This window comes from Dunckerocampus dactyliophorus, chromosome 8, assembly GCF_027744805.1.
Source record: "Dunckerocampus dactyliophorus isolate RoL2022-P2 chromosome 8, RoL_Ddac_1.1, whole genome shotgun sequence".
Taxonomy (NCBI): Eukaryota; Metazoa; Chordata; class Actinopteri; order Syngnathiformes; family Syngnathidae; genus Dunckerocampus; species Dunckerocampus dactyliophorus.
The window spans coordinates 19,054,413-19,082,147 of NC_072826.1; the positions used below are offsets into that span (position 1 = coordinate 19,054,413).

General features: G+C 38.3%; 2 protein-coding genes across 5 annotated transcripts in view; one reads left to right on the forward strand and one right to left on the reverse strand.

Moving 5' to 3' along the window:
- prxl2b (peroxiredoxin like 2B) overlaps positions 1-27,735 on the reverse strand; it is a 44,329-nt gene that overhangs the window by 7,728 nt on the left and 8,866 nt on the right. Inside the window, exons 7-18 of one of the 2 annotated variants that reach the window (XR_008572223.1) lie at positions 22,548-27,572; positions 17,894-18,216; positions 17,717-17,771; positions 17,395-17,495; positions 15,854-16,097; positions 15,728-15,781; positions 14,504-14,626; positions 12,962-13,060; positions 11,847-11,945; positions 11,619-11,719; positions 8,808-9,949; positions 7,197-7,297 (exon numbers count right to left, since the gene is read on the reverse strand). Coding sequence is in view for 1 of the 2 variants with exons in the window: in XM_054784474.1 (XP_054640449.1) it covers positions 27,546-27,572 (27 nt within the window). In the remaining variant the exon portion in view is untranslated. The other variant, XM_054784474.1, reaches the window with a different exon arrangement.
- Positions 747-23,920, forward strand: mmel1 (membrane metallo-endopeptidase-like 1). Of its 3 annotated transcripts, XM_054784472.1 has the most exons (25): positions 747-915; positions 6,120-6,231; positions 7,131-7,304; positions 8,363-8,422; positions 8,924-8,986; positions 9,069-9,230; positions 11,653-11,733; positions 11,853-11,948; positions 12,099-12,217; positions 12,721-12,786; positions 12,947-13,081; positions 15,426-15,515; positions 15,632-15,768; positions 15,838-15,931; positions 15,989-16,117; positions 17,420-17,518; positions 17,942-18,025; positions 18,085-18,188; positions 18,272-18,330; positions 18,408-18,527; positions 19,110-19,243; positions 19,329-19,394; positions 19,459-19,554; positions 21,061-21,137; positions 21,257-23,920. In XM_054784472.1, exons 3-25 carry the CDS (start codon positions 7,148-7,150, stop codon positions 21,354-21,356), a joined length of 2,328 nt encoding a protein of 775 aa, XP_054640447.1. In that variant the 5' UTR covers positions 747-915; positions 6,120-6,231; positions 7,131-7,147; the 3' UTR covers positions 21,357-23,920. The 3 variants fall into 3 exon arrangements, with proteins under 3 accessions (XP_054640447.1, XP_054640446.1, XP_054640448.1); XM_054784471.1 differs by lacking the exon at positions 6,120-6,231 and having other exon boundaries at positions 748-915; XM_054784473.1 differs by lacking the exon at positions 6,120-6,231 and having other exon boundaries at positions 748-915; positions 8,363-8,410.

A 27,735-nucleotide genomic window follows, 5' to 3' on the forward strand; every position in this document is an offset into this window, starting at 1 on the left:
GGTATTCTGGGAGATGAGGTGCTGCTATCCTCCTAGCCAACGATTTGAAGGTTTTTACAATTTTAATGATGTGTTTTATCTGAGTAGGTTTTCAATGTTAATCTGTGACGTAAAAAAAACAATTACTATACTTAACAAGATCTTAACCTACTATAATAAAGTATTGTGCACATAAAGTCCATACAATAATATTTTTTATAAAATCCACGTTTTAAAATATACTGTAAAGCTTCATTGTTACATACACCTTAATTATGCACCATGAATTTCTTTGAATTTCAATTATACTTCCTTTGAATTGCAATTCTGTTTCCTGTTTGCAATCACAGTTCAAATTCCAATTTAGAGGTCATTCTCAATTTGATTCTGAATTTTGCACAGCCATGGTTTTTACTTCATGACGTCATGAAAAGCCGCAACAACTCCAAAACCAAAATCTTCTTCCAAAAGTGAGGGAAATGATACATTTTTCGATTTTTAGTGCTCATAAACCCATATTACTGTTAGAACATCATTAAAAAGTCACTTCTGCAAAACATGGGGGCTTTAAAGGTGAAAGCAAAGATGCCCCAGAGTGAACCCATCCAACACACACACACACACACACACACACACACACACAGACAGTACTCCCAGCACTCCTCTTATCAGTACAGGCACAACAATCACCTTCTTCCCTCCCCCTGCCTCACTCTCTCTCTGTCTCTCTCTCTCTCCCCCCCCTCACCCTAGAGCACAGCACAGCCCAGTCAGTCCGAAACAGATCTCCCCCTCCAGCACCGCAGCATGGACTCATTTCTCCACACACCAGCTCTGAGTGGATACTCAGCAGGGGTGTTTTGAGATATTAGCGCGCTGTGTTGGGGGGAGCGGGGTTCTTGCCCACCTCCACCATCCCCCCCCACCGTTCAAAAGGTAAGACGCTGGCCCGCTCCTGTTGCCGGGCGACTCTGGGTACCACTGATGATAATGATGTTGACGATGATGAGAGAAGTTTGTCGTTAGAAAAGTGTGCAGACACGCTCGTGTTAATCCTCGCATATGTGAACAGAACAGCATGTCTGTCGCGTACTGAAACAAGCCTTCTCTAAAGTATTTCAGATTACGTTGTGGCACTTTTCCACCTGTTTAAACTAACAGCTACTTGAATGCTGAAGAATAGATTTAGTAACGGGAAACTGGCCTTGGCCTTTAAATATCAAAGAAAGTGACAAAAAATATCTATTTTTGTGTTATTATGTATTATTTTATATTTTATCATTATTACCATTAAATAATCTATTTGATTTACTATTTTATTCCAATATTTTTCATTTGAAATTTTGAGTTAGTACATTTCTACTCGTCAATTCGTCAAGAAAAAAAAAAAAAGTTTTTAGATATAATTTTTTTTTTTTACTTTGCGACAAGAAGTTTCACGTCCAAAATTATCCTCTCAGTAAGTGCATATGCAGTGTCCTAATTGTATCGATGATCAAAATGTTCAAAATTATGCTAAAGGTTCTTTAAAATGGTGCAAAAACTGTGTTTCCGCAAATATTACACTGTATTTTGTCACGCTCCTGTGTCGTTTCTAGCAAAACGATAAACATTCACCTCACTTTAACTAAAGATTCGACTGATTTTTGACTTACAACTGTACTTTTAAATCAAGAATCATTTATTCAAAAGACGACTTACGAAAAGTGACTGTTTTCTTGTGACGATATCTCGGTCAGTTGTTCAGCGTCTGTGTTTGTGTTTGTGTTGCATATGTCTATGATCCACATCTGTAACACCAAAATACATCCAATTTAACAACCCGATAATAATATATCATGTCTATAACATGGTGTGGTTTCACACGGCAGGCGTGACATTTATGGCTAAAGTGCATTAAGAAAAGTGTGAACACTGTCGTCGGTAGGTCTAAAAAGTGTTTATTAGAGAGTGATGAAATGGAATTATGAAAATGATTTACAAGAAAAATCTAATGTATTGATTGATGTATTGGACTGAAAAAAATCTCTCATGCTTGTGTGCATACATTTTATAAGTGACAATATATCAAGCTGAATGAAACATGCTCACTACTGCACAAAAAAATGTATGCAAAAACTATATGTGTTAAATAGGAAATACATGCACATATGCCTTTTAAAAAAATAGATGTGTCTATGTTTCATCACAAAAAGGATGTTTTTTTTTTAAATGAAATATTAGAAAAAATGTACAATGTTAAATACTTTAATCATATTTGTTAATAATAATAATTTTATAATACAATAACTTTAATATATTCAAAATCTTTCAAAAGCATTTTTAAATTGTTGTAGAACTGATCAGCGGAATATTTAAAAAAAATGTACATATGTGCTTTTTTAAAATATTTTTTAATATATATAAAATCATGTTTATAAAATCTATTTAAAAAATATGGATATATATTTTTGTCATTCTAATTGAAACATATTTTTAAAAACAAATAAAAATAGTACAAGTAGTAAGTCACTAATTTCAATTAAAATGCGTTAACATAAAACATACTTTTGTCTAATTCATGTGTACAAAAAATATGTTAAAATTGTTATTACAGTATATGTAATGTATACAATTATGTTTGAAATAATTTAACACTTTAATTCTCAAGAAAATGATTTTTAAAATTATTTTTTTGACGGTAAATGAAGTTGTCATATACAGTAGATGGTCTGTGTGAGTGCACATTAAAAAGTGTAGTGTAAGATTGGTCTCTGTACATATGACTGCATATAAGACGGGAGGCGTTTGAGTGCCGCGTGATGGCGGTGATGCTCTAACAAGTCCCCCCCCGGTCATTCTTCACATGTGTGGCCGTGAGTATTCATCAGCGGCAGCTAATGGCGGAGTTCAGTGTGAGCCAGTGATTTACTGTCAGGCCTAATGATGGGTCCACGCTGGAGAAACAGGTGGTGCACAATGAATAGAGGCAGTGCCATGCTGCTGATTGTCCTTTTGTCCCCCTCCGCACACGCTGATTTGTAATATTGACTGCACATGTACGGAATTATTGTGCATGCAAATGAGCTCTCTTCAAATAGGCTTATGCCTCAAAGCCTAATGTGTGTTTTTGTGTGAGTTTAATGGTGAAAATGACCAAAACATTCAACTCTATCCAATGACTATTGAAAGCATATGGAGGCCAGTGATAAGCCTGTCATGTTCTTTATTTTCAACGGCCTATTGAAGCTGTCTGTGGTGCTCAACGTCTCACTCGCTTCGAAATATTTCACCACCATTTCACTTTTATTCAAGGCCAGAATGTGTGATTTACATTATTTTTATTCCCATTAAGTAATAATTCTTTCCCTTCTGTCTTGAAGCCATTGAGGCAAAATAGAATGCACTACTTGGCTGCAAACCAGGCGCTGTCGATTCAGTCTGAACTCATTTGCTGTCTGAACATAGACACTATTAGGACATTTACAACAATGAAGTCGGAATGATGAGGATAATGTGGAAATATCATGAGAGTAAAGTTCTAATTTCATGGGAGTTAAGTAATATTTGGAGAGTAAAGTCGTAATGTTAAAAGGAAAACGCCTGAAATGTTCAAGAATAAAGTTGGAATAATATGCGAATTAAGTCATAGCATTAAGAGGAAATAAATAAATACGTAATATGATCGAAATCAAATAATACTTTAGTTGGAATTTTGTATGAACAAAGTCATAATATTTTGAGAAGGAAAGTGAAAATATGTATTATGAGAACTAAGTTTTTTGCTTCAGTTTTAAAGCAATTGAGATAAATTAGACTGCATTACTTGGCTGTTACCACCAGAGGCGCTGTTAATTCAGTCTTGACGAGTTTGTTGTCTGAAGAACATTAGGTCATGTATGTAAAAAATACAAATAAAGTCAAATTAGTATTAGATTTTTAAACTATTCTAATAATTTCTAAATGTTCCCCATTAGGGACATTTACAACAATAAGGTCGTAATTATGAGAATAATGTGGAAATACTATGAGAATAAAGTTGTAATCTTAAGAGACCCAAGTAATAGCTTGGCACTATAGTTGGTATATTAAAAGGAAAATGTCATAACTTCCCAGCAATTGCCTGGCAGGCAGTCCAGGGTGTACCCCGTCAACTGGGATAGGCTCCTGCATACTCCCGCGACCCTAGTGAGGACAAGCGGCATAGAAAATGAATGGATGGACGTCATAACGTTTCATGAATAAAGCGTTATTATGAGAATAAAATATTAATGAATAAATAATAAATTATTGAATAATGATTAAAATATTATTAAATTATTATTATTATTATTATTATTATTATTATTATTAATTATAAAAAAATAATAAATACTAACCTTGCATCGTCCTGCCACTGTTTGGCTGTAGCGTTTTGTATCCTTGTTAAAACATATTGCTCCTGCCGTCGTCGTCCTCCTCGTCCTACTCCTTGAACCGAAGATTCATTTAGCCGGATAGCTGCTGCTGCTTCATCTATTGTTTATTGGCGGTTAGCAAGCAGCTCACACAGTTAGCTAGTTTGCTAGCGACAATTGACCACAACAGGAAATGGCACAAAAGAGATTGATTGACAATGCGGACGCAGAACTGACAATGGTCTACAGCCAATCAGGACGCAGAACACAATGAGAGGGTCCTCCCTCTCACTGTGTTCTGCGTACAATGTACAATGAGAGGGTCGTCCCTCTCATTGGGGCAAGACTGTGGCAAGACTGTGGTTGAATATTTAGCTTGCTATTGTCTACCGTGGGTTCCTAATATGCTCATACAAGCACGTAAACACATACTGAGACAGGTGGAGCTGCACACAACTTTAACTCTCACATGAGTATACAGACACCCTCTACTGGTAGCAGTAGTAAATACAATAACAGACACATACAACAGAGCACTGATAGATCACTCTAACACACCACAAGGACGCAGAACACAATGCGCATTCATACGCTGTTAAAAAAATCTGCAAAATTGCACTTTAAAAAATCTGCAAAAAAGAAAAAAGCGAGGGAACACTGTACTCCAAAACATGCATCAAATTAAATTCAGATTTGCCAGGGGCCCTTGGAATTGTCTAACGGTGACCCTGACCGATACCACTCATCATAAATAAATTGAAAAATGTACAGTTATTCCATGTGATCGGTATCGGTATTGGCTGATCTCACTCATGGATGATCGGAAACCTTGATTGAAGCATCCCCATTTGAAAGCACCATAAAATCCGGTGTTAGAGGAAAAAACATATTTGTTCTTATATAAGCCGCACAGGTTGTATAAGCCACACGTATCCACGTCATAAAATGACATATTGTGGCGTGCACGAGTCCGTGAGGACCATGCAGCTCTTTATTTGACAGGAGCCAATCATGAGCTATGAGAAAACTCAGGATGAGCTTGCCAACCCATTGGAAATTACAGGAGGTCTCTGCTCAACAGTCTGACTCATGGTGTCATTTTACAAACAACATTAAACGGAGGCCAGAGGAGCCAGAGGACCCGGAGCCCAGAGCCCAGAGGGAGGCTGATGTCATTGCAGCACCCCAATGAATGCGTTTCTCAGACACAAAACAGTTGTTTTTTACATTTTAAAATCATATTGGTACATGTTTTTATGCTTGCCAGGTACGGCTTTAGAGTATTAAGTTGCTGTGTGATGAATTTAGTGTTCTTTACGACACCCAGAGTCAGACTGTTATGTTGTTATACTGTTATATATAATAATCTTGTGCAATTTGCAATGGGTTGACAAGCTCTTTGTGACTGCACTGATTGACTCCTGCCAAAAAGAGAGCTACCGTTTCCTCACGGACTTGTGAGCACCACAGTACACTAAGTCCCCAACTTATGAACATCCGACATGCGAACATTCGGAGATACGAACGCAAGCTGACTGGTCTATATTTTCACGTATTTTGCCTTTTGGAACTCCATATTTATACTGCTACATGCTTGACCAGTAGAGGGCACTGTGGCACTGCTAATGGGACCAACAGGTAGAGGAAGAAGAGGAAGAGGAGAGGGGAAGGCTAAGTTGTAGCTGTATGATGCAACCCTGACAGAGCGTGTGATTAAAGTTTATGAAGAGTTAATAGGCCTGCTTAATTCTACACCACCCACAGAACACTACCTCTTTTAGAAGAGTCTAACGACGACGACGATTTGTCCTTTTTTTCAATATCTCCTCCTACAACTCCACCACAACGACGTATGCTCGACCACTCCTCTTCAAAGGTAAATAACATTTATCATTACGTATTATTATATCACTTTTATTATTGTTTTTTTCATTAATTATCCTCATTTAATATTATTACTGCATCCAAACTCATATTTACATACATACGCATATACTGTATATGTATACACGTACATGTAGTACCTATATCATTGGTAATATTACCTTTTGTTGGACTTACGAACAAATCGACTTGCGAACGGTCGTCTGAAACCAATTGTGTTTGTTGGTTGGGGATTTAGTGTATTTAAACAATTACTAGTTCTGAAGTAAAGAAGATTTCACAAGATTAGAATTTAGCCATAAATTAGCTGCACCGCTGTCTAAGCCGCAGGGTTCAAAGTTTTAAAAAAAAGTAGCGTTTTTTTAAACACCAGAGTTTATGGTAGAATAAAAAGTAGAAAGTCAGCATTTTGTGTCAATAATTATATTTCGAGGAGGAAAACAATTGTAATTTTGCAAATGTAGCCATCATAGTTTGAGGAAAAAGTAGCACTTTTCTCAGAATAAACCCTAGTTTTACAAAACAGTATTGCAAAAAATATAAATATTAATTGTATTCAAACGAAGAATGTGAGCGTGAATGATTGTTTGTCTATATGTACCCTGCGACTGGCTAGCAACCAGTCCAGGGTGTACCCCGCCTCTTGCCTGAAGTCAGCTGGGGTAGGCTCCAGCATACCCCTGTGACCCTAATTAGAATAAGATACATAGAAAATAGATGGATGGGTATTCAAACAAAGTCGTCATTTTATGTGAACAAAATCAGTTCATCAGTTCCTCCCATAATATGACTTATTGAAAATAAAATGTGTTCATCTTGTAACACTTTTTCTTTCTCATAATTTGACATTTTTGGACCCAACCCTCCACTGGTGTTGTTTTGCCTCCACAGAGCGTGCAGTCAGAAGAATGGGCAAATCGGAAAGCCAAATGGACATCATGGAGAAATCAAGCAAACCTGGCAAACATCGTTGGACTGTGGCAGAGATCGGTCTGTCTGTGCTCCTGCTGCTGCTTAGCTGTGCCTTGGCGGGCCTGGTGGTCCTCTATACGTCAGTCCTTAAAGGTAAAACTTCTTGTCACTCTCATTGCATGAAATAGTTGGCATATAAAATCATTCATTTTCAGTTCAATGATAATAAACCCGTTAGGAAGGCTACATTGCAGGAAAAATGTCTTTGTGTTTTTGTCATAATTGCTTATTCATTATAAAGCTTCATAACTTCTACACAATTTTAGCTGTTTGGCAGGCGCAGTAGGAGAATTGTTTTCATTGCTACTTGTTGCTAAGCAGAATTTGCGGGGCTCCATCATTACCGCCCTGTTGACCAATGACGACATCCACTAGACTGTCTTAAAGACAACCTAAATCAAAGACAGCACCGTAACAATTATTAGACCTATTTACTTATGAATATCTTTTATTTAAAAATTTAATATTAAAAAATTTAAAAGTTGATTTTTGATAATTGAATATGCAGTTTAATCACTGCTCTGTATTCACTATGACATGTATTTCTATAAAACAGTTTTTTTCTATTTATTTCTCAAACTATACTGAATAAGTCCTCTCTTGTAAATATTAAGTTTATTGAATTTGACATGAATCGTACATGAATCATTTTCATGAAAAAATATGTTAAATATATTTGTCAGTTATACTGAATCACACCTGTTTTATTACATCTGTATAACAAAATATTATGTAAATAACATTTTTAGTTTTTAAAATACATTTAAGTTATATTTAATACAGAGTTTAACGTCTAAGAAATAACCTATTAACATTAATTTTGACATTTAATCACAGCTATACATTGGCTATTAAATACATTACAGTGTATACAAAATATGTTCGATAGAAATACAATATTTACTGTACAAACAAGCAGAACCAGTGAAAAAAAATGGATAAAAAATAGACAATAGAGCCTATACTGTACATATTATAGAGTGAAAATAATACATGTTAAATGAATATGTATAGAACTATTACAATGCAAAAGTGTTGATGAAAGACTAGCTTATGCTGCTAGTGGAATGTGCAAGAATGTTGCAACCTTTCTGTGGTACAAGAGCTACGATTATAACGAATGCTTCTGGAAATCTCTCTCTTTCTTCCAGAACAATCTCACAGGTCGAGCCTGTCACGGAGCTCGGCGGGGGCCGGAGGTGAGCGTCTCTGTAAGCAGCCCCAGCGGGACACGCTGGGGGATAAATGGTGTCATACTCTCTTAATGCTCTAAGTCTCTTTGGTGCCTCATCAGCAGTGCCCCACAAAAGTCACTGCTGACACACACAAGCAGGGACGTAGCGCCAAAATCTGGGCCCCCAAACATAAGCCTCCTGAAGGGACTGAACTACTGAACTAACCATTCTTTGAAAAAAACGTAGTAAGCATTTGGCTCCCTACATTTAACTTTGATTCTCTCTCCTGTGTCTCTTTTCTCTTCTGGTAGCCTGATTTTTTTCTTTGCGGGAAACTTGGTGCTGCATACAAAACTTTAGAAAGGACCCTGGTACACCATTCCAATTTTTCCCCCTCATGACGCTCCTGCACTCAACATACCTTTTCAGCGTGGCCTAATCGATGTCAAACGCTTTTTGCAAGCTTCTTCTCAGCTGTGATGTCATGTGTCAATAAAGCCTGATTATTTTCTTGTTGACCCCAATTTTGTCCTCCAGGTCAGCTGTTTCGTTCCAACCTGGACCACCATGTGTGCACAAGTGCAGACTGTGTTACAGCAGGTGAGGGTGAAGAGACCCCTCCCCCCCAAAAAAAACATCTCTCATGCTTAAGTTTTTTTTTATCTCTTCTCTCCTCCCGAAGCATCCCGGCTCCTGCAGAACATGGATCCATCTGTGAAGCCATGTGATAACTTCTACCAGTACGCCTGCGGGGGCTGGCTGGAGCGCCACGTCATCCCGGAGACCAGCTCACGCCACAGCGTCTTTGACATTCTAAGGGACAAGCTGGAGATTGTGCTCAAAGGTCAGTAGGGACTTTGGTTGGGAGGGATAAGTCAACAACGATCACCCTCAAGGTGGTTCTCCTTGATGGCTGGCTAGAGGGTTGCATTTATTGGAGCTCACTGACACTATATGGTCAATCCCATATAGTGGGGGTGGGGGTTATTCATAAAAAATATCTAAATATATAAAGTAGTGAGCTATCCAACAATGTACTCCAGACCAAGCCTCTTGTTGTAAGGCAGAATTTGTGGGTCTCCACCATAACTGCCTCATTGGCCAATGTGTGGGCAAAAAAGAACTAGGAACAAACTAGAGGCAGGAAGGGAATTATTCTTAGAAAAACAAATTGTATTTGATACATTATGTAAAAAAATACATTTCAATCACATAATAAAACCTAAATATATTAAATAATGAGAACTCCAGCAATATAAATCAGGCCGAACCTCTTGTTGCTAGTCAGAATTGGGGCTCCATCATTAACTGCCCCATTGGACAATGTGTGCGCCGCACAGTCACATGAATAACAAACGAGATGTTATGTTCTGTTGTTTGGTGGACACCAGATGCAGAGAGTTGCAACAAATATGCGCATGTTCTTTAATGCAGCCCAAAAAGGTTTGACACAAGGCAATGAGGCAGAAGGTACACCACAAAGCAGTCCAAAAAACAAAAAAACTCCCAAACACGGCAGGAGGAGGCCGGGGTCCACTGGTCAGTACTTCGAAGTCCAACAATCTAAGAAAAAAGGCAGTAGAATGAAATGGTGGAAAAAGTAAACATACAGAAGATGAGAGGCTGTCTCAACGCTATGGAAGTAATAATCCAGCAATACTCAGTTGACGGCAGTGAACCTAAGTAACTGCAATCAAATACAGGTGTGTCCAATGGGACCGCCTCCTGCCAGAGAAGGGAGTTCTGTGGACAAAAAAGAAAGAGAAGGAAAAGGCAGGGACAAAATAATAGGAACAGCATGCATGCAACAGAAGGTGACACGAGAGTACGGAAAAATCTTCCAAAAAAAAAAAAAAGAAGTACAGGGATTATTAGACACGTTTATGCATACACAATACATACCACTTTCACAATTGAATCACGGCTCTGTATTAAATATTTTGAAAAAATCTCTATATATTTATTGTATATATTGTGAATTTTTTTAGACTTTTGCAACTGAACAACTGTTCTGTTTAAAACACCACATTAAACAAAGTAAATATACATTTTAATTGTATTTGATATATTTATTTTTTTAAAGAGCAAAATAATATGTACATTTAGATCTTTTTTTGGAGGAGAAGAATGCAATTCAATCAAATACTAAAATCTAAATATATAAATTAAAAAATATGTATGCAAACATGTATACAGCCATTTATGTATGACAGCAACACGGGGAGGAAGTAAAGCAGTATGAAATGTAAATGTTACCAACCATTCTTTTTATTGTAAAGCACTTTAAATGTATGGCAGACCAAATGGGACAAAATGAAATAAATAAATACATCTTTAAATAATTAAACGTGTCATTAAATAATTACATCACTAAATACATCTTTAAATAATTAAATGTGTCATTAAATAATGAAAATACCAGTTCAGGGTGGGACTAATGCCAATCTCGTCCAGTGATTGCGCTGGTGTGAAGCTCTGATGTCGGAGAACATACTCCAACTTTCTCGGGAGTTGGTGAGAGATATTTTAAACCTTGAGTATGTGGAAGCGGGATCTGACCCAGAGCACATAGCGGTAAAGACAGAGGAATTTATTGAAGTTGTTGGAATTATTTACTTTATAACTAATACATTGTATTGAACGGAGAGTGGCTGAAAATTTAGAGGAAGTACCGCAGCACTTCTCCAACAGGGTTCATGGACGACACACACTTCAATAAATTCCTCTGTCTTTACTGCTATGTGCTCTGGGTCAGATCCCGCTTCCACATACTCAAGGTTTAAAATATCTCTCACCAACTCCCGAGAAAGTCGGAGTATGTTCTCCGACTTAATTCATGAAGTTGCTCACACAAGTCAGTGAAACAATTAAAACATTAAATAATTAATTAAATGGACAGGACAGGACAGGGGCAATAAATAAATAAATAAATAAATAAATAAATAAACAAACAGTGAAATTAATTAAATAGTGAAATAATTATCTATGTTTTTGCATTAAATTAACTGGTATTTTAGTTAATTAATGACACATTTAATTATTTAAAGAGTTATTTAATGATTTAATTATTTAATGACACATTTAATTAATTATTTAAAGAATTGTTTATTGTTTTAATTAATTAATGACACATTTAATTAATTATTTAAAGAATTCCCTATTTATTTCATTTTGTCCCATTTGGTCCTCCATATAAATGAGCTCTTTGAATGAAAGTGACTTATTTACTTACTTCTAAATGCAAAGCTGGTGTTTGCTGCTTTCAGGCGTTCTCGAGACAGAGAGTGAAGAAGACAGAGATGCCATCAAGAAGGCCAAAATCCTTTACAGCTCCTGCATGAATGAGAGTAAGTTTGGCATCTTTAGCTCCCTGAACAGGATAAGCCATAGAAAATGGATGGATAGCTCTTGTATTGGATCTCATTTAATTATGCAGGCAATGTTGTGATTATGTGCTTACCCGCAGGCCTCATAGAGCAACGGGACTCTCAGCCCCTCCTGAAGCTCATAGACAGTATTGGAGACTGGCCTGTGGCATCTGATGACTGGAATGCCACCACTGGTATAACAAAATGACAGTGGATAGCGAGATAGATAGATACTTTATTAATCTCCAAGAGAAATTCACATTTCCAGCAGCTCTGAAAATGTCATAATAAACTTAAATGGACTATAATGGACTTGCTCTGATTTGAGTATCATTGTGTTGCAGAAGACGCATGGAACCTTGAAGACACTCTGGCTACACTGACAGCTCATTATCACAAGAAGGTCCTGCTGGACATGTACGTGTGGACCGATGACCGGGACTCTCAGCGCCATATCGTTTATGTAAGACTGCCACCGTCTTGTTGTGGTCGGAGCTTTTGTGTAATTATTACATCATCGAGGAACCACATGTGGTAACTTCAAAGATGCCAAATAGGTCACCATAGCAGAAGCATAATGACAAAGGTGTAATATAATGAAAGAACGCTATAGCATACTGATACATCATTACTATAAATACCTGTATATGGAAATTTTGATTTTTTTTCCCAAGGTTAAAAAAGCTTTGGTCATGTTTTGCTTTATATTTTTAGAGGGCCTGGAATTTACAATATTAGACATATATTTACATATATTTATGAATATAATGTTTAAAAAGCATTAAATTGTTGCTGTCCAACAATAAACATGTATCTTTAGAGATACATATTTTTGTTGTTGTTTTTCATTTATATCCCAAACACAAAGGACATTACATTTTGTTGTTATTCTTAGTAAAATAATAAATGGAGCTACATGCTTTTTATATGCAAATTAACACTGTATTTATGTTGTATTTTGGTAAGATTGACCAGCCAGGACTCGGGATGCCATCGAGAGATTACTATTTTAATGATGGAAACTACAAAAAGGTGAGGCGTTCAAGGACCAGTTGTAATTTTAGGACTAATGTACATGTAATGTAACTGTTGCCGCAACTGATACACAGTGCTCTTAACAATATAATCATGATTTCAGTATTTGTTAGATAGAAAATAGATATATTCCTCCAAGTAATGATTTGCGTTATAGGTTCGAGAGGCCTACCTGCACTTTATGGTCTCTATCGCCAAAATAACCCGTGAGGACAGGAACTTGACACAGGATGATGACCGTGTGTGGGAGGAAATGATGCAAGTGCTGGACCTGGAGACAGACATCGCTAACGTGAGTGCAAAAAGCGATGACGACCTATTGCAGTTATAAATACTGAAAAGACACTGGCACATCCGTGTATGTCACAAAGTAATTTTTTCAGGAACATCATCTCCAAAAAACTACCTACAAATGATGATTTCTTGGACATTTTCAGACATTTTTGATATTTTGAAGTGGACATATGCATACCGCCCATGGGCACTCTCAACTGCTCAACTTTCGCGACCATCATTAAGGGTAAAGATAACTAAATGCCAATGGTTACTAGGGGAGTCACGTAATAGTCATATAATAGGCTGGGAAGAGAATAGGAGGTTATCTTTTTATTAGTCGTCCCTCGCTACATCACAGTTTGAACATCGCGGCCTCACTCTATCCCATAAAAAAAATAAATAAATGATCTGTTTTATTGTTGACTATGGACTATTATTATTAGTCAAAAAATTTTTGAAAAAAATATGTAGTATTTTGGTCACTAGGCATCAGTAACGTTCTTCAATAAAGTTCTTCTCCTATTACGTGTGGAAGTGGTAGGTTTTTCTCCTCTTACTTTGTCCTTCTTCCTCACCCCTTTCTTAAGTTTGGAATAAATAAATTGGAGGCTAACAAGTTAGCTCGTTAACATTCTGTGTTTAAAGTGGTGGCCGTCCGTCTCTTGTGTCCCTGCAGTGATCCTGTAGCCTGTGCAATACCGTTGAGCAAGGTGTTGTAAACAAAGAATAACAGGGATGTAAAGGAGAATATAGGGGTGTTATGTCTACAGGGCTCTAATAATTATAAAAATCATATTGAGAAAGTTATAAACAGGCTATTTATGCTCTAACGACAAAAATATTCAATTTATTAATATTGAATCCTACTTTGCGGAAATTCACTTATTGACGACTGTAGTGTATTTTATGTCCTTCCATGTGTTCCGTGTACAGTGTGAGTGACTTATGAGTGCAGACAGTTAAAAAAAAAAGACCTAACAAAGGCCTAACAAAACACAACCACTCCAAGCTGCACATCACCTGCAGAGACAAATGTCTTATCATGTAACTAATTACATGGAAGTCACCACTCCAAGCATATCACCTGCAAACACAGCTCTGTCATGTAACTAGTTACATGAGCAAGCTGCACATCACCCGCAGAGACAGTTGTCTGTCATGTAACTATTTACATGTCAGTGAGCTGTCTCAGCAGGTGATGTGCAGCTTGGATTGGTTGTGTTTTGTTACAAAGTCTGTCATGTAACTAGTTACATAATGCGACAAGACAAACTAGCCTCAACCGTGACCCTGGATAGGCAAGTGGTGATCTCCTAGGTGGAAATGAAGAGGGTGCTCTAGAACAAAATGAGCATTGCCTATTTACACAGAATGACATTACATTGCTTTGGTTTAGACATTCGCTATTTATAAATGCAAAGTATTGTTACAATATTACCTGACATTGTTGTCATCGATTGGGTTGGTATCAACACCGTTCTTCTTGTGCAGTGTGATAAGTAGCATGGATATGGATGGAACAGCTCGGGCTCCATTTCCTATCTCTCCACGTTCTCGCCTTCTATTAATGAAGAAAGTGAGACAGAATAGTGTCCAGTGCTGGTGGTGAGTCAGTACTAGCACCAAAGTGCAAACAAAGGTGACTGCTACTGGCCCCGCGCTGTTGTTGATGTTTTTGGACGCAGGAAGAAGTGGAAATCGGAAATGACACACATTGCGTCATGACGTTTTCCATGCTTTTTTTTTTTTTTTTTCATATCACGCATGTAAACGGGTTATTCCGAATGTTTCGGAAACCGGAACATTGACCTTAAGTGAATTTGTCTTGCAGATGAATAAAGTATCTATCTTAACCCGAATAGTGACTGCATGTAAACATAGTGTATATATGATGCATTAATATTTGTGCAAGCAGTCCCAGGGCGATATAGGCCTTATCATGGCACTGTGTTTCCATGTAGGACTGCGAATGTGTGTTCCTGAGTAGGTTTTTGAAGTGTTAATAATAAAATTGTATTATTTAAGAAATTTCACATTGCTCTTAAATTTTTTCTGTGCTCCTATTTTTTTTCATTTAGGACCACCTTTGCTGCTAGTGAAAAGGCTAAGTGTACAAACCTGCATCACAGTTTAGGAACTCATTCTAATTCAAAGGACCACCTGTATAGACATAGCCATCCAGACAAGGAATAGCCCAAATGAAACGGTGACGTTTCTATGCATTGTTGAATTGTGTGGCAGAATAACAAGGAAAATATGTATCAGTTGGAGCCCTCGTTTCTCGGCATTCACACAATGATTGTCACAAGAATTTTACTGACAAAAAGCATGCATGATTGGAACCCTCGTCTTCCTTCCAGGCCACATCGCCGGCTGAGGAGAGACAGGACGTCACGGTTCTTTACAACAAAATGACACTGAATGAGCTGCATGCCACATTCAGCTTTAACGTAAGTTCTGGCTCCAGTGATAAGAAATAAGATGGCAAGAAGCAGCTCGACAAAGGAACGTAATTAGCATAAATGTTTAACAAAACCGTATTTAGCCTCATTGTTTTGTTTTCTAGGGTTTCAATTGGACGCGATTTATTAGAGGGGTGCTAGCCAGCGTTTCCCTCAATGTGGAGCGGAAAGAGGAAGTGGTGGTGTACGGTTCGTCCTACCTTGACAAGATGAACGAAATCCTCTCCAGACATAGTGTCAGGTCAGCCTCAGGCCTTCATTCCAAAAGATAGACAACAAAATCAACAGTGTAACCCTTTGACGTGTGCAGAACTATGCAGAACTACCTCATCTGGCAGCTGGTGATGGACAGAGTGAACAGCTTGAGTCGCCGCTTCAAAGACGCCAGGGCTCGTTACAGAAAGGTAGGCTCTATCGCCACAACGGTGGGACTCCAAAATCCATTGACTTTGTGTCTTTAGACGCTGTATGGGACCACAGTGGAGGACGCTTGGTGGAGGGAGTGTGTACGTTACGTCCAGAGCAGCATGGAGAATGCAGTTGGAGCTCTCTATGTGCGGGAGACCTTTGCTGGAGAAAGCAAACGGATGGTCGGTGTCAAGTAGGACTTTGGGTTTAAAAGGATCTTGCAGTTTAGAATGAAGACCAGGGTTTCCTGTAGGATTTTTTGAAGCTGTGGTGGTGGGCTGCAAGAAAGGTGTACTGCCACCTCTGTGTCGTGCCGCTGCTGCGTTGCTGTGGCAGGATGTTTTTTTTTAATATTTAAATTTACTGTCGTTAATAATGTCAACATGAGGGTCATTTTCACAGGCTTGAACAACAAATGCATCAATTAACTTTAAATGTCTTTGTCTCAGCATTTTCTTCCACTCTATCTGTCAAGTGCCAACAGGGCAGACAGGTTTCAAAATAACGTGTTGTGAAACATTTGTATATTTGATATACATTTTATTTCAAATTAATTGTGGTTAATATGTAAATAATATGCTATACATGTATCTATATAGCACAGGGGTGGTCACACTTTTTCGGGCCTGTGGGCTACTTTGTCCCAAAGATCTACCTCCTACTATAAACAGAGAATATATATATTTATTTATTTATTTATTTTATTTATAAATATGAGTATTTATGTACGTTGTACATGTATATCAGGGGTGCACACAATCAAAATGATCTACCTCTTACTATAAAACATATAGCATATATAAAATCCAACTGGTAAAGTTTGCAACTACTATACTAAATGATATTGATTAGTATTTCACATTCACAGTTTCAAAGTTTACAGGTCATCAAAATAGTTGATATTGTTCAGTCATTCACAGTTCAAATCAATATGGCAATAAAGATATTTACACATAGTTACCTGTGAAAATAGGTGCGTACATACCGTTCATCATGTATTACGTCTAGTTAACATTTGCTATACCACATTACAGATACTGTATACGCAAAACGAAAAGGATTATGCAAAATACAATGCAGCCGTAGTCAAGGCAACGTATTAAAAAGCTTTCAGCAATGGGAACATTTTCCAGTTCATCGTGAAATAGTAGCTAAACAAACGAACTTGGAGAAAACACATTTCTATAGTAGAGTTCATGACGTGAAGCACGGCCATGAAACAATTGACTTTTTTTCTACACAAGCAGCCGCTACAAGTTATATAGTTATAGATTTAGGCATTTTACCGCTGAGTTAGTTCATCTGTAATCTGAATAATAAAGACGAAAGTTGCATTAACAGTGTGTGGTTGCTGACATCTGTTCTCCACTTTTTTTATGCTGCTATGTTAGCTGCTATGTTAGCATCCTTGCTTGTCTCTTGGGTCTTGAGGGAAATAGGAAAATAGTGCATTTCTTACATTTTCCTCCTTCATTTGTTCACAGGTCAGCGACCTCATTGGGAAGATCCAGACTGCATATGTAGAAACGCTGGATGAGCTAAGCTGGATGGATGCACCCTCTAAGGAGAAAGCAAGAGAGAAGGTAGAATAGCGTAATTTCCAGTGTCTAAGCTGCACCCACTAAATTTAGAGAGAAAAACAGATTGGTCCATATATAGGCCACATCGGACTATAAACTGCACAAGTCCATGCCAAAAGATATTGTGGTGCCCACGAGTCCATGAGGACCAGGCAGCTCTTTATTTGACAGGAGCCAATCATGAGCTATGAGAAAACTCACAAGCTTGTCAACCCATCGGAAATCGCAGGAGGTCAGGAGGTCAGGAGGTCATTAGCTGTCACGAGATTAGAAAGATTAGAACATGGTCATAAATTAGCCGCACCGCTGTACAAGCCACAGGGTTCAAAGTTTAAGAAAAAAAGTAGCGGCTCATTCACCGAAAATTACGGTACTTACTAGGAGTCACCACTGCAGATGATCTTAACTGTGTCCAATTCTCTGCAGGCCATATCAATCAAGGAGCACATTGGCTACCCAGATCACATTCTACAGAAAAGTAACTACAAGCTGGATCAAGAATATGCTCATGTAAGGAGAAATTTTAGCTTACGTACTTGGATCCCTTCTTCATTTGTTCTCCTTTACAGTTGAATTTCAGCGAGGAACACTACTTTGAGAATGTCCTGGAGAACCTCAGGTCCGAGGCCCACAAGAGTCTGAAGAAGCTCAGAGAGCCGGTGGATCCCAACTTGTAAGCTGACACTTTGAAATCAGCCTGACTGAAGATGAAGTATTTTGTGTTACGGAACACTTGATTCATTGTAAACATTCCAGGTGGATCATTGGTGCTGCTGTGGTGAATGCATTTTACTCTCCCAACAGAAACCAGATTGGTAAGACCTTCGAACAATGACGTCTTTGTCAGTACGCTCTCCAGTTTCATTCATGAGCGCTGTCCTTGTGTGTACAGTGTTTCCTGCAGGCATTCTGCAGCCACCATTCTTCAGTAAACATCAGCAGCAGGCTCTAAACTTTGGTGGAATCGGAATGGTCATTGGACACGAGATCACGCATGGATTTGATGACAATGGTAACACTCGGGACAGTCAAATGTGGCTATTTTGTCCAAATAGAGAACTGGACATTCAATGGAGCCTCTAGCATAGAGTAAAAGTGGTTAGCACTGCTGCCTCACAACAAGAAGGTGCAAGTTTATATTCTGTCTAGGACAGCTCTGAACACCCAACTTTGAGGCCTATCTTTCTGGAGTTTTCATGTTTTCTGAAGGTACTCCAGCTTTCTCCAGGCGGCACTTCTCCAGGCACTCCAGTTGTGCTGCGGGTAGACCTGTTTCCCTTCACTTTGTACTCCAGCTTTCTGCTGGTACTCCGGTCTTGTCTGGGTACTCTGGTTTCCTTTAGGCACACCTGTCCTCTCTGGGTACTCCAGTTTGCTCCAGGGACTCTGGTATCCTCTAAGTACTCCGGTCTTCTGTGGGTACTTCGATTCTAGTCCACTACTCCAGTTTAAAGGGTACTCTTGGTTTTCCCAAAGTACTCTACTTTTCTCTTGTATGAAATTAAGGGGTCTAACCAAACCCTGGTTGATCAATTAAGTGATGATGAGGTGTGCCATTTAGTCCACATACTATGTTGATTATGTTTCATTGCAGGGCGCAATTTCGATAAGGATGGCAACATGCTGAACTGGTGGAGCAATTACTCTGCCGAGCACTTTAAGGAGCAGTCACAGTGCATGGTACAACAGTATGGCAAGTTCAACTGGAAGTTAGCAGGTGGACAAAATGTAAGAAACCCCACATTTAATTTTAAATGCCATGTAGTAATAAGGTGCTGTTTTTGTCTGCATTTATGTTCTTTTGTGATTACAGGTAAGTGGAATCAGCACTTTAGGTGAGAACATCGCAGACAACGGAGGGGTTCGCCAAGCCTATAAGGTGGGTTGTTAAGTCGCTAAAATATAAAATGTACATACAACACATGAGATGTTTATGTTCACAGGCTTATCTGAAGTGGGTGGAGACAGAAGGGGAGGAGCCTCGTCTTCCCGGTTTGAACATGGACCACAAGCAGCTTTTCTTTCTTAACTTTGCCCAAGTAAGCAAGGGAAACATGACCACAATTATTGTGGTTATTATTGTGGTGGTGGTGATTCTCTGCATCATACCGAGCGCTGTTTCCAGTACGTAGATCCCCTCTGTTCGCATGGACTACCCACGAATGGCACAAACCCCAAGTAATTGAAAGGCCAATAGAATAGTCACACACTTTCACACAAACCAACAGGTCCAACCAAACCAAACGTCTTCCTCACTCACAGTGCAACCAACACAAGTAACATACAGTATATGGAAGAACCAAACTGCACCACAAGGACTACGCGGGTATTGAAATAAACCTATGTGGGTCATTCGCCTGAAAGGGGTATCAAAAGCGTGACATACCAAGCAAAAATGAAAGTTATTTTCTAAAAAAAAAAATTGTATACTTTTTTTTTTTTAATAAATGCTTGATTTGCATTTTGTTAAATGAGTTTTAACAAAAAAGTTTTGACATTTTTACATGTGCTTCCGGTTGATTAACAAGTGCCACAGAATTTCTTTAGTTTTTCTGTGCATACACATAAACAGTAATGGTAAAATGTATAATAATATTGTAATATTGTATGATAATATTCAATTTCTATATATTACAATTTATGATTTAAGGTTTTTTTCCCTCAATTTACAATTTTCGTTGTTGGTGGGCTTACCAGGATGTGACGTTATGGCAACGTATGCTGACACCTAACACAGCTAGTGAATGGACCATTCTTCAACCTCTGCAAAACTCAACACTGTGGTCTTCAAAGCATTTTAGTTAAGGATAAAATTAACACACTTCATCTTCTGCGGAAACATGTTGTAAAACAATAGTTCAATTACGCTTCGTAATGCGAATCATGGACATTCCGCCATATTTCTGATTTTGAATTAGTGTCACTCTTCGTTATTGTCTGAATTGTTGACGAAAGATTTGAGAAACAACACACACATACTCTGAAGTTCACCTGTCAATGCGGACGTCAGCTCATCTGCATAAAGACTATTAACTTTTAGTTAAATTGTGTGTGGACTACGCTATTTCCGATTAACGAGGTGTATTGTTTTGTCGGAGTTTAGTCAAAGTACAGTGCAGATGAGCAAATGCGCTGAAATTGACATTTGATCATGTTTTGTCCACAACAGACACAAAGAAAGTATTGTTTCCACTGTTTATTCAAGTCACTACAGTATTGTCTGTGCATCATGACCCTCTAAGTGACGGCAGCTTTGCTGGTACCCCTTTCAGGAGAATCACTCGTATACATGCAAAACAATAGAATTTTATGCAAACTTATAAACCGCAAGGTATCCTGGGTAACCTCCAGTTGACGAATGCCTTGCAGGATATAAATGAGTATGAAATTGTATTGCTTTGCATGTATATTAGTGTGGTACAGTTACATTGTGTGTTCCACATGTCTGGCCAGAATTATGAAGATTTCTAAGCATAAAACAGTATGTTTCCCACTGTATACAGCATTTTGGACACACGCCTGCCTTAAAAGTTCTTCTCATTCAGGTTTGGTGCGGTGCTTATCGGCCCGAATACGCCAGCCAATCCATCAAGACTGACTCCCACAGCCCCTTAGAGTACAGGTAAGGGACACACACACACCATGTACTCGCTGATCACGGAAATGTGTTTTGAGTCAGTTCGTACACAAATATTCAAAGAGCAACTCACACGCCAACAACGTTCTGTTCTTTGTCTTTAGGGTTCTTGGTTCGCTCCAGAATTTCGAAGCTTTCTCTGAAGCCTTCCAGTGCAAAAAAGGCAGTCCCATGAACCCTGAGCAGAAGTGCCGTGTCTGGTAAACATTTTACGCCGAAAGGAGACTCTTTAAGATTGGACTCTTTTAATTGGCGTGACCGCGATTATTATCGCACTGGCTGTTGTACTTAGCAACGGGTGATATCCTGGATTCGTTTCGAGCCTTGAAAACATACTCTGGCATATTACGAGTTGAGAATGTTCCTTACAGATATCTAGTGGAGATCTTTGTGATTTACTTGTGAATGTTTTCATTTGGCCCCACGCGGAATGAACCACGGCAAGTGCTTGCAGGATTAATGAAAACATAGGTGGTGACAAGAGAATTGGTTCCATTCAGTGACTTTGTCCAGTGACTGTTATGTGCAGCAAATTACCTGAGAGATTTAAGACTGTTCAATCTTAAATTAACATTTAGACCGAGCTGCAGCTTTTAACAAAGACTCAGCAAATATGTCAACTTTGGCTTTCGTAAGGACTGTTTCTTAGTACAGTAATCCCTCGCCACATTGCGGTTTCAATTTTGCAGCTTCTCTATATCATGGTTTTCAAACATACATTAGTTCATAAAGCCTGCTGTTTTATGGTTGAATATGGCCTATTATTAGTCAAAAAATATGCATATAGAAGCAAATGTTATGTATTTTCTGCCTAAAAAAATACAAATACAAGGAATTAAGAAGTCGCATTAAAATTGTAAATGTAATATTCTGCATTGGTCACTAGGTGTCAGTAATAATTTGGTGAGACAAGTACAAGACTTGATCACCAGAATAACAGGCTTTTATTGCAGGTTTAAATTACGTCACAACAGGCACAATAATAATAATCATCATAACAAGGGCTACTGTTGTGGCCGTAATCCAGATAAAACTCCATTGTGAACCCCCGTCACTTCCTGTCCCGATATTTTTTTGCAACATACACAAGCACAAGTCTTATTTATGGCCTAAAAAGCTTATTTTCTCTGAATGGCTTATTTTCTCTGATTATATCTACTGAAAATTGAAGTTCACTATCACGGTCGGGGCTGGAACCAATTAACTGAAATAAACAAGGGATTACTGTGCTCACATACATTTACCATCACAGCGCAAACGGGAGCTGTCTCACTTACAAATTGTTTAGGTTTTGAGATTATGGAACTAGAAGTAAGATTTTAATGAATTGTTAATTCTCATGTATGTGCAAACAGAAGTTTAATTTTGCTGATAAAAACATGCGGGGAACCTTACCTTTTTTGCTTTACAGTGGCAGCTCCAATCCTACCCTTGACGTTGTTCTACTATTAAAACAAAGTGAATGAATTTGCTGCAGAGTCAGATTTTCACCTTCATAAAACATTAACGTAGTATAAAGTATAAAGTATAAAGCCAAATTAAGCACTGTACAATAAAACTAAATTAAGTAAAACTACTCACCTTTTGAAGACACCGGACAGGCAGGAGAGGGAACAGGAGGCATATTCATCATGGGAAATGTTGGCTGAACTCTCAAATTGGACCACTTTCCAGCGGCGAGATACTACTGTGTCTCATGGCCATCCTTTTCTTTGTCTTATTTTCACTAATTCCCAAAAATAAAGTCAAATAAAATGTAAAAAACACTAGAAAAATAGTACGACTCAAGCCGCTTTGTTTCGTTTTTGTCAGGATTAGGCATAGGGTGTATTTTATTCACTTTGGGCTGAAGTATATCAGATTGTTTTAGTAGACTCAACAATTGTAATGATGTAAAAAAAAAACCCAAAAAACGTTGCTTTCGGTTTGGTCTGGCGCAAGGCTAACATGTGTTTTGAATTCAACAAGCTGAGGACCAAAACACAACACAGTTAACACTCAACAAACAAATGACACGTGAAGGTTAGACTGATCAGCCAGCGAAGGCAGATGAAGCTCACATTGGTGATCACTAATGGACATGGAAGGTCGCTGAGGCCTCGTGACCGTCAAGTACAAGACGGCCAGCTAGCAAGCGAGAATGGGGATCGGACTGTTATTTTCTACCTTTATTACCACTTAATGGCAGCGGAGAATCAAAGCAGAGGGGGGATGGTGGCCAGGGCGGGGGATTAGTGCTGCTGCTGTGCTGCAGAGAGCTTTTAAAAAATGAACATATTCAGGATGTCTCGCAAGCAGAACTGAATGTGTTATACTATAGAGTACAATGTATCATCATATATGCTTGATGTTCTATACAGCAGTATTTACATGTAGATACATCAAGTCACATTCACATGATGAAACTGTCGTGTTATTCTTATTACCAAGTATTTTTTTTGCTATAAACACACTATCTATCTATCTATAGAATATATAAAGGCATTTATCTATTTATGATATTGCATTGTTGCTTTGCTAGATTTAAAAATGTATAATAATAAAAAGTATTTACACTATACAGTATGTTTTATGGAATGTTCCTGCAGGAATGTTAATTTCTATAACTATTTTTGTGATTCTAACCTGTAATTATAGCCATTAAAGTGAATGTGCCAACAAAGAGAAAGTCGCGTCTGAATGTGTTTTTATTTTAAACATTGGTGGCTTGACTTATACTGTACACCATTTGTCTGGTTTTATTTGTAATTATTTGGAAGAAAAATAAAAGTGACATTTTAATTTGCCTCATGTCAGCATTTACAGCTGTTTCATCATTATTAGTCAGGAACTGTTTAATGTAAAATGACAGCATCACATGTTTTTAAATGTTTGATATATTTTTGTTGCAGATTTAAGGGATAGCTGGAATAGCTAAGCTTTATTATTTTTTTTTTTACATCCTACACAGTAGATCTCCAATATTGATAAGGGATTATAGGGTTTCCCCTTGGATGTTTTGAAGCTGTGGCGGTGGGCTGCATTGGATGGCGGACTGCCGCCACTGTGTCATGCCGCTGCTGCATCTGCAATTTTTTTTTTATGACAAACAGCAATTTTTAAAGACGTATTTATTAACGTAACTTTTTTCAAACAACAAGCAGAACATGAACTGAGAACTTTGCAAAACTGTTAATGGCAACATTTAAATTAAGTCACTGTCTAAAGCTGTACACCAGGGGTCACCAACACAGTGCCCGCGGGCACCAGGTAGCCCCCCACAACCACATGAGGCGCCCGCAAGCCTGCTTTTCATTCAGGTTTTCAGTTAATAATGTGAACACAAACAAAAAAGTAAGTTGTGATGATGATCGTAGCTCGCCAGCTGTGATGGTAGCTCACCAGTGGGACAAAAACGAGGTAGCTAGCTATCGCCAGCCACGCACGTAAACAAGAATGCATGCCTGGAAGAAGAAAGTGGAATGACATTGAAACGTGAGCGATCACACACGCTGGCATAGATAGGCTTAGCATGTGACAAGCTGTCGTCAATTGACTCCACATTTTATGGGCTATTATTCACTCTCCTGATAATAAACAGTGAAAGTCAACACAAGACGTGTCGCTTATCTGGTCACATGCGCATCTGCCAGCAAGGCCGAAAGGCAATTCCGGTGCAAGCTTATCAAAATAAAGTGCAGTGAAACATTTTTATGATATTTTAAATTGTTTTCAAACTAATTGTTGTCAATATGTGCGTAAATAATAAGCTATATGTGTATCCATGGAGCATATATATATCCATTCATACAATATACTACATAAAATTTCAAGTTTAAAAAAAACTAATTTTGAAGGTGTGGCAGCTTTTGTAGTGGCGCACTGCCACGATCAATTACATGTAGCGGAAACCCTGGATTACGCTCCAAGACCACCTGCGAATGGCGAAAATGTGAAAGTAATTGATGCTCCCAAAAAAATGTCTATTTTGGGCACACAGCTCGCTCCGTCCCTCTCCAATTCCTCCTGCAAGCTTGATGTTGATGTTCTCCTAAGATTTCCGATCAACATTTTCAATAAACGTTACTGTCATGATTATTATATTAGATTCAGCTCCATAACACTCCTGTTCTCTCTTCAATTACCACTGTTCCTTTGTGACACAACCCAGGTTTCAGCCCTAAATATGCCTCACACACTGATTAAACGCATACAATAACCCCTCGTTTACCACGGTTAACTTTTTGGTTGTCACTTCCTGGTGCATAGAAAGGACGCTCATGGAAAGAGCTCAGTTTTTTACTACTGTTTTTTTAAAACTTTTTGATAATATTCCTGGCCATAGCTTGTGATCACAACTCTAGACGAGTGTCTCTGCCTTCGGACTAGACAGAGGACTGAACAGCCGCGGCTTTGACTCAGCGGCTCCTCACAAAGCCGGTCTCTTAAAATATCTTGGAGTCAAAGTGAAGAGATATCTCCGGTTGTCACAAGGACTGGTGAGAGACACCTGTGATGAAAGAAGGTGCGGGTTTTGTATTGAAACCTGAGAGGCTGGAGCATATAGATGAGAAGGTACAGACGCTGGATCATATGCAACAAAACATTGGCTCCATAATGCAGAAGGTCCAGGAGTTGACAGACAAAGTTCCAAGTCTGAGAGTGGAGAGCAAAGAATTACAGGAAAGTAAGTTGTCACTTTTTTTGCAATCAAAGGAGGTGGACGTAGACATCCAAACCATCGATACTTGCATCCCACTGCATGGCAGGAACAGCACTACACCCGTCATCATCGTCAAGTTCACTAACAGGAAATTCAAGACCGCACTGCTGAAACAAGGGAATAAACTGAAAGGTACAAACGTCTACATGAATGAACATCTGACGACAAAGCGCAATCCTGAAATCGCCAAGAAAACACGTGATCTGAGGAAGCAAGGAAGGATCCAAGGTACTTGGAGTGCTAATTGCAAAATCTTCATCAAGTTAAATGGAGGCCTATAAACCATAATTGGTTTCAGACCCGAACGTGACAAGTGAATTGTCACAAAGTAGGATTCCTTACTGATGAACATTTGAACATAGAAAAGCTGTTTACGACCTTCTAAATACATTTTTTAACATTGTTACAGCCCGCTAGACATGAAGTAACACCCCATAGTCAAGTTTACACTCGTATTACCTAATGTAATGTACAAGAGTTAAAAAAAAAAAAAAGAGGAAATAAGTAAATAAATGAGTTCCCTAGGGAAGCTGCCTGGCGGACAAAAAAACAGTGCTGTCGGGGGTTCAGAGTTGAATTTTAGCTTGGCATGGGTTACCACCGCAACTGTAGCCACTGTTTTTATTAGGGTTACCGTGCCGGTTGTGAGATAATTCAAATCTGCAATAAAAGCCTATTGGTCCAGCGATCAAATCTGCTGTGTGTGTCTCACACAACATTACAGTACCAATACTGACACCTAGTGATCAGTGTAGCATACTACATATCATCACAGTGCCTTTGAATGTTGTCTTCTGAATGCCTTACGTTTGTATTGTAGTGCATTTAACCATTTCTATGCTTGAAAATGCTCAATTTAGGCAAAAATACATAACATTTGCTTCAATATCCATATTTTTGACTAATAACGGGTCATATTCAACCACAAAACAGCATGATTTATTAAATATGTTTTAGAAAAACTGTGAAAGTGAAGCTGCAAAATTTGAACCACAAAGTGGCAAGGGACAACTGTATAGGTACTCAGCACTAATGAATAATAATGTAAGATGATCGAGGAACAGATCAATTTAAGAGTCGAAGTGTAGCCTTGAGCCCGGTGGTCAGGCTAGTGTTAGAAGCAGGCTAGAGAAGTCGATTGCTCCAAGCCACATCTACATTATCCACACTGCTTGACTGTTGTAATTCTAGTGACGACTTACCATCATATGATAACTAAGCAAACTATGATGCGTTCAAGGGCCACCAAACAATGTGTGAAATCTCAAAGTTTGACGAACAAACATTATCAGTGAAGCATAAAGACATGAACATGTAAAAATTGTGGTCTTTTTAACGGTGGTAATATTGCGTACTTATAATTATACTCGACTTACAATGAATGAGATGACAAAAAACGGCCTACTTAATTTTTTGGGAGAAATTGGCAAATTGGCGGGGCCATGAATTGCAAATGTGCAATGATTCATTGTATTATTTTACTTTAACAAATCAAAAGCAAAAACAAATGAGCAAGTATGACTTTAATTTTGAAGTTTCTTATAAGTAATTCCACACAACCTGTGAATTACAGGGAATTAACATTAATGAAAAAGACAATGGAATGGTCATATAAAACAGTCCACATGAGTCTTGATCAAGGCATTAGAATTATTTGTGTACATTAGAATCAGGCTTGATTGGCGACGTCCTCACCGAGTGCAAACATCATCATTGCACTGCAAGAAAAAGTGAAACGTTGTGTATGGCATGCACAAAAACGGAAAATGACCAATAATCAGGTCTGCATTTATTGGACAATACGATAGTTCAAGGGACCCAAATGCATTATGGCAGTGTAGGGGGAGAACAAATGCATGGAATCAGGTATAACCACATCGC

Excerpts from the sequence above, each read along its gene's own strand:
- mmel1 (XM_054784472.1), top strand. The coding sequence starts at position 7,148 with ATGGGCAAATCGGAAAGCCAAATGGACATCATGGAGAAATCAAGCAAA. Across the intron at positions 12,218-12,720 it reads CTCAGCGCCATATCGTTTAT|ATTGACCAGCCAGGACTCGG; the intron begins GTAAGACTGCCA and ends TATTTTGGTAAG. Across the intron at positions 15,932-15,988 it reads CCAGGGCTCGTTACAGAAAG|ACGCTGTATGGGACCACAGT; the intron begins GTAGGCTCTATC and ends TTGTGTCTTTAG.